A 7,500-nucleotide genomic window follows, 5' to 3' on the forward strand; every position below is an offset into this window, starting at 1 on the left:
CTACCACACACACTCACCCTTATCACCACCACCACAAGACACTCACCCTTATCACCACCACCACACTCTCACCCTTATCACCACCACCACACTCTCACCCTTATCACCACCACCACACACACTCACCCTTATCACCACTACCACACACTCTCACCCTTATCACCACCACACACTCTCACCCTTATCACCACTACCACAAGACACTCACCCTTATAAACACTAAACCAAAATACACTTCTACAGTTGCCCTCGGTAAATTTTGATTATCTTTCTAAATCACTCAAAATAATTACTGGGAGCTCAATATCACAATCATAGCTGAAATATTGGAGGGGGGACATGATCGCGACATATAAGGTACATAGGAAGAATGGATAAGATGGATTCGGACAGCTTTGAATTGAGAGAACAAAAGAGAAGTGAACAAGGGGTTGACGATGGATACGCAGTATAAGAAATGTAAGGTAGGCCAGGAAGCAGAGAGTCACAGTCAGACAGATCACGAGCTGGAGGGAGTGTTACAAGTGTGGGGTCCCACAAGGCTCGGTCCTGGGACCACCGCTGCTCCTGATTGACGCGAACGACGTTCCCGAGGGAGTGAGGTCGACCATGTCAATGTTTGCAGATCACCTCCAGCTGATGGGAAATGTAAAGCAGAGGAGGTTGATGCCTGGTTGATGGGGTTCTGGGAGTTGTTCTACTCCCCAAGCCCGGCCCGAGGCCAGGCTTGACTTGTGAGAGTTTGGTCCACCAGGCTGTTGCTTGGAGCGGCCCGCAGGCCCACATATACCTGCTTGATGGGGTTCTGGGAGTTGTTCTACTCCCCAAGCCCGGCCCGAGGCCAGGCTTGACTTGTGAGAGTTTGGTCCACCAGGCTGTTGCTTGGAGCGGCCCGAAGGCCCACATATACCTGGTTGATGGGGTTCTGGGAGTTGTTCTACTCCCCAAGCCCGGCCCGAGGCCAGGCTTGACTTGTGAGAGTTTGGTCCACCAGGCTGTTGCTTGGAGCGGCCCGCAGGCCCACATACCCACCACAGCCCGGTTGGTCCGGCACTCCTTGGAGGAATAAATCTAGTTTCCTCTTGAAAAGGACAGCAGGAAGTTACAGGAGGACCTTGATAAACTCCAGGAGTGGCCAGACACATGGTGGCTAGAATTCAATCCCAGCAAGTATAACGTAATGGAGATGGGAAAGGGATAATTCTGACCTCTATGTATCTCCATCATAAGGGTAATGCAGCTACGGGTCTCGGAGAGAGAATGATTTGAGAGTGAACATAGTTCCCACAGCAGCACTAGCATAAACAAATCCACAAGGGCCGTGACGAGGATTCGAACCTGCGTCCGAGATCATCTCAGACGCTGCCTTAATCTTGTGTTTAATTTTGTTCATTGATGCATCAGGTTATTATGATTTCTGCGTGTTACAAGAGGCATACATTGGCAGGGTCACATCGGAGGCATATGGACGTCGTTCAGAATCCTAAATCAGTATTCTTTCAAGGCAATTAGACACAACCTTCGTTAGACCAACTACGCAATATGCAGCACCGGCATGGAATCCGCATCTTGTGAAGTGTAAAACCCCAATTTAGATTGTACAGACGTTTGCAAGAAGATTAATGTCGGAACAAAGAGGGTTAAGCAGAATTAATGGAAAGATCAAACACCACCAGAGAACAGGGGAAACAAAATGGATATGATCACAACATTAAAGATACTAATGGGAATATAAGAAGGTGGTCAAGGGCCACCTCTTAATATCAAGAGATAAGAGGACGACAGATAAAGGGCCACCTCTTATTATCAAGAGATAGGAGGACGACAGATATTAGTGGAAGTTGGAAACGCAAATGAGTAAAGAAAAATGTAAGGGAATATTAGTAGCCGGTACCTGTGGTCACCACCAGGAAGGCACTGGAGGAAGAGGTAGTGGAAGCCACCTCTATCACACAACTTTAAATCCAATTTCGACAAAGAACTCTAAAGTTAACAAAGTTTAATTATAACGGAACAGAACAAGGCTGGCAGGCGGGCCATGAAGTACTAGTCCTCACTGATAGGTAAGTTACCTCACCTGCACCCTCACTCCACCACCACCACCACCCACCTGCACCCTCACTCCACCACCACCACCACCCACCTACACCCTCACTCCACCACCACCACCACCCAGCTACACCCTTCACTCCACCACCACCACCACCCAGCTACACCCTCACTCCACCACCACCACCACCCACCTACACCCCTCACTCCACCACCACCACCCACCTACACCCTCACTCCACCACCACCACCACCCACCTGCACCCTCACTCCACCACCACCACCACCCACCTGCACCCTCACTCCACCACCACCACCCACCTGCACCCTCACTCCACCACCACCACCCACCTGCACCCTCACTCCACCACCACCACCACCACCACCCACCTGCACCCTCACTCCACCACTACCACCCACCTGCACCCTCACTCCACCACCACCACCCACCTGCACCCTCACTCCACCACCACCACCACCACCCACCTGCACCCTCACTCCACCACCACCACCCACCTGCACCCTCACACTCCACCACCACCACCCACCTGCACCCTCACTCCACCACCACCACCCACCTGCACCCTCACTCCACCACCACCACCACCCACCTACACCCTAACTACACCACCACCACCACCCACCTACACCCTAACTACACCACCACCACCACCCACCTACACCCTAACTACACCACCACCACCACCCACCTACACCCTAACTACACCACCACCACCACCCACCTACACCCTCACTCCACCACCACCACCCACCTACACCCTAACTACACCACCACCACCACCCACCTACACCCTAACTACACCACCACCACCACCCACCTACACCCTAACTACACCACCACCACCACCCACCTACACCCTCACTCCACCACCCTTCTATACACTAACACCCAAAGTTCTTCTCTTCCATCTCAACCCCCGTACCCCCCCTCCCCCCCCCCCTTTCTTCACCTTCTTGCTCTTCAATGCATAATTTTCCACTCTGCTATCTTTATCGGCTTCATCACCCTCCTCCATAATTATTCTCCTCGTTAACTTTATGACACCTCTTTATCCCCTGTTGTTTCTCTTCCTTATTTACATTCTCCGGTTATTTGGCTGGGACCGGCAGCCACTACTTCCCACCCACGCACTCACTCACTCACGCACGCACGCACTCACCCACGCACGAAGGTCTAGCACGTAATTAAGCCCCCACGAAGTCACGAATGAGTGGTACGTCGGTACGCATGCATGCACACGCACAGGTTATCAGGCACTAGAGAAAAGAAGCAGAGAGGGATATGATCCCAATATACAAGATACCGAGGGGGAATACAATGTATGGACAATGACAGTTCCCTGGAAACACAAACCGAAACTGTCTATTTTCCGCTTGTTATAACTTGTAATAAAGTTGTTACATCTTGGCTTAACGTGTTTATGACGTATTAGAACGTTGTTACAACTTGCTATATTGGTTGTTATAACTGGTTATAGGTGGTGTTAAAACTTGTTCGAACGTTGTACCAACGTCGTAGTTTCGGTGTGAGTTTGGCGAGTTTTAACTGAAAGAAAGTAGGACGAGACGACGTCGGTGAAAGTATGAAATGGGTGAAAGAAATACGGAAATACTCGTAACCTGGGAGCCGGTCGGCCGAGCGGACAGCACGCTGGACTTGTGATCCTGTGGTCCTGGGTTCGATCCCAGGCGCCAGCGAGAAACAATGGGCAGAGTTTCTTTCACCCTATGCCCCTGTTACCTAGCAGTAAAATAGGTACCTGGGTGTTAGTCAGCTGTCACGGGCTGCTTCCTGGGGGTGGAGGTCTGGTCGAGGACCGGGCCGCGGGGACACTAAAGCCCCGAAATCATCTCAAGATAACCTCAAGATAACCTGTATGGATGGCCAACAAGAGGAATACATTGAGAAGAAGGAGTTGTAGAAGCCACCTCTATCCACAACTTTATAAGGCATTAAAATATAGTCTACAGTCCTCCCCCCCTCACATTAGTCACTGTGCCTGGATGGTACCTGGAGAAGTTTTGAGAGTTGTACTCCCCAATCCTGGCCTTGACTTGGCAGAGCTTGGTCCACTAGACTGTTGCTTCGGGCGGCCCGCAGGCCCCAACCCGTTCTCGCACTTTCGTATAGTCAATATTGACTTATTAAATACGTGCATATGTGACATACTAAACATACATGCTTTCTAGGAAGCTTTTCAAGGTAAACTAGTATGTTTAGTATGTCACATATGCACGTATTTAATAAGTCAATATTGACTGTAAGAAAGTGCGAGAACGGGTTGCAGGGCCCCATATCCACTACAGCCTGGTTGGTAGATAAACACTTTTAGCTAGCTAGGAAAGCAAGTCAAGCGTTCACGGACGCACTCTCACACGCACGCACTCAAGCACATAATCTCACTCAAGTTGTGGCTCAACGTTTGCTTGTTCCTCGTTCAAGCACGCACGCATGCACGCGCACACACACACATTCTCTGTCCCTCCTCTTATATTCCTCATTTCCCTTCCCCTTTTTTAACCTTTACTGCTATCATTAATTTCTTATTCCCTTCATTGATACACATTTTCACCCACACTCTACTCTGTATGTCTGTCTGTCTGTCTCTCTCTCTCTCTCTCTCTCTCTCTCTCTCTCTCTCTCTCTGTCTGTCTGTCTGTCTGTCTGTCTCTCTCTGTCTGTCTCTCTCTGTCTGTCTCTCTCTGTCTGTCTGTCTGTCTCTCTTGGTGGAAGCGTCCTTTTATTCCTCTCGCCCCTTCCTTAATAAGAGACTCTTCGTTCCCTACCACCTCCTCCGTCTTTACACCTTTCTCTTCTTCTTCCTAACACCCCACTTCCTTTAAACATCGCTTTCTTTCTCTATTCTTCCTCAATTCCCTACTGCTATTCTTTGACTTTCGTTTACATAATAGGCCACCACACAGACAACGTTCCCCACTAATAGTTAGTATTTATATTATAAAGACGCAAAAGAAAAGATTAGCTAATCATAATTCCTAACTTAAATTCACAACTTCTTGAGAGCCATGAGATCTTGAGACCCGCAGAAGGTTATATAACGACTCAAGTTTAGATGCGTGGCCAGGCGCGTTGATGAGAAGAATACCTTGGGATTCCAGCGAAAAAATTTCCCCAGGAGAGAAGGAAGTGTTTCCCCCCCAGACATGACACCAGTGTTCAAGACACGGCCGAAGGAACTTCTGTAGAACTAAAGTAACTGTTATATCTTCTGTGAGCCTGAAGAACTCTTCGTCTTGGGGAGAAACTCGAATCTTCAAGGACAAATTGGACCCTTCCAGCAACAATTTGACTCCTCTAGATCCACTGTGACTTTTCCCCGAGCAGATTTCAATCTTCCAGGAACAAATATGAGTCTTCCCGGATGTGTGTGGAGCTTCCAGGAGAAATTTGAAACTCTAAGAAAGTTGTAAAGCTTCTAAGACCGATGAGAAGCCTCCATGACAATTATAAGGTTTTCATGCTCAATGGGAAACTTTCAGGACAAAATGTAAAGCTTCCAGGATCCACATGAAACTTCCAAGATAAAAAGTAAAGCTTCCAGAACCCACCTAAATCTTCCAGGACTAATGTAAAGCTTCCAGGATCCACATGAAACTTTCAGGACAAAATGTAAAGCTTCCAGAACCCACCTAAATCTTCCAGGACTAATGTAAAGCTTCCAGGACCCACATGAAACTTTCAGGACAAAAAGTAAAGCTTCCAGAACCCACCTAAATCTTCCAGGACTTATGTAAGGCTTCCAGGATCCACATGAAACTTCCAAGACAAAAAGTAAAGCTTCCAGAACCCACCTAAATCTTCCAGGACTAATGTAAAGCTTCCAGGATCCACATGAAACTTCGAAGACAAAAAGTAAAGCTTCCAGAACCCACCTAAATCTTCCAGGACTAATGTAAAGCTTCCAGGACCCACATGAAACTTTCAGGACAAAAAGTAAAGCTTCCAGAACCCACCTAAATCTTCCAGGACTAATGTAAAGCTTCCAGGACCCACATGAAACTTTCAGGACAAAAAGTAAAGCTTCCAGAACCCACCTAAATCTTCCAGGACTAATGTAAAGCTTCCAGGATCCACATGAAACTTTCAGGACAAAATGTAAACCTTCCAGAACCCACCTAAATCTTCCAGGACTAATGTAAAGCTTCCAGGATCCACATGAAACTTCCAAGACAAAATGTAAAGCTTCCAGAACCCACCTAAATCTTCCAGGACTAATGTGGGGACTTTCCAGGGCATACCATAAGCGAGAGTGAGGTCTAGGAATGAGGTTCTAGGTAGCAATGTTTTAAGCAGAGTTTATAGAGTCATTTGAAGTGTTCTTTAACACAAACCGGCAAAACAGTGTGTTATAGTAGAGCTTAACTGAATAAAATTATCAGTGACCCACAGAGGATGACATTGATGTCAGATATTAGATATCTACAGGAGAACTAGATATAGAACTAGATATATCTACAGGAGAATGGGCCATATCTGAAGTTCTTAATGGAGTTAATAGCAGCAGAGACCATTTACTATGAAGACCATTAATGCATAACAGCATAAAACAGCAGACGGCAAATAATAATAAAAAAGTTAAAAAAATAAAAAAAATCTAAATTAGAAAAAGTTGACAGGGATGTGTAGAGGCAGTGTACAAGTTGACAGGGATGTGTAGAGGCAGTGTACAAGTTGACAGGGATGTGTAGAGGCAGTGTACAAGTTGACAGGGATGTGTAGAGGCAGTGTACAAGTTGACAGGGATGTGTAGAGGCAGTGTACAAGTTGACAGGGATGTGTAGAGGCAGTGTACAAGTTGACAGGGATGTGTAGAGGCAGTGTACAAGTTGACAGGGATGTGTAGAGGCAGTGTACAAGTTGACAGGGATGTGTAGAGGCAGTGTACAAGTTGACAGGGATGTGTAGAGGCAGTGTACAAGTTGACAGGGATGTGTAGAGGCAGTGTACAAGTTGACAGGGATGTGTAGAGGCAGTGTACAAGTTGACAGGGATGTGTAGAGGCAGTGTACAAGTTGACAGGGATGTGTAGAGGCAGTGTACAAGTTGACAGGGATGTGTAGAGGCAGTGTACAAGTTGACAGGGATGTGTAGAGGCAGTGTACAAGTTGACAGGGATGTGTAGAGGCAGTGTACAAGTTGACAGGGATGTGTAGAGGCAGTGTACAAGTTGACAGGGATGTGTAGAGGCAGTGTACAAGTTGACAGGGATGTGTAGAGGCAGTGTACAAGTTGACAGGGATGTGTAGAGGCAGTGTACAAGTTGACAGGGATGTGTAGAGGCAGTGTACAAGTTGACAGGGATGTGTAGAGGCAGTGTACAAGTTGACAGGGATGTGTAGAGGCAGTGTACAAGTTGACAGGGATGTGTAGAGGCAGTGTACAAGTTGACAGGGATGTGTAGAGGCAGT

The 7,500-nt window shown here is 47.5% G+C and overlaps 2 protein-coding genes across 21 annotated transcripts in view; both read right to left on the reverse strand.

Annotated features, from left to right (window-relative positions):
• LOC138367939 (RNA-binding protein 25-like) overlaps nucleotides 1–6,563 on the reverse strand; it is a gene marked incomplete at its 3' end in the record, with an annotated part of 9,501 nt that extends 2,938 nt beyond the window's left edge. The window contains exons 1-3 of the mRNA XM_069330223.1: nucleotides 6,516–6,563; nucleotides 4,655–4,893; nucleotides 294–318 (exon numbers count right to left, since the gene is read on the reverse strand). Coding sequence (XP_069186324.1) covers nucleotides 294–318; nucleotides 4,655–4,893; nucleotides 6,516–6,563 — 312 coding nt within the window. The remainder of the gene's footprint in view (nucleotides 1–293; nucleotides 319–4,654; nucleotides 4,894–6,515) is intronic.
• Nucleotides 1–7,500, reverse strand: part of LOC123760896 (CUGBP Elav-like family member 4) — a 1,099,894-nt gene that overhangs the window by 744,212 nt on the left and 348,182 nt on the right. The window lies entirely within an intron of this gene.

This window comes from Procambarus clarkii, chromosome 3 (genome assembly GCF_040958095.1).
Source record: "Procambarus clarkii isolate CNS0578487 chromosome 3, FALCON_Pclarkii_2.0, whole genome shotgun sequence".
Classification (NCBI taxonomy): Eukaryota; Metazoa; Arthropoda; class Malacostraca; order Decapoda; family Cambaridae; genus Procambarus; species Procambarus clarkii.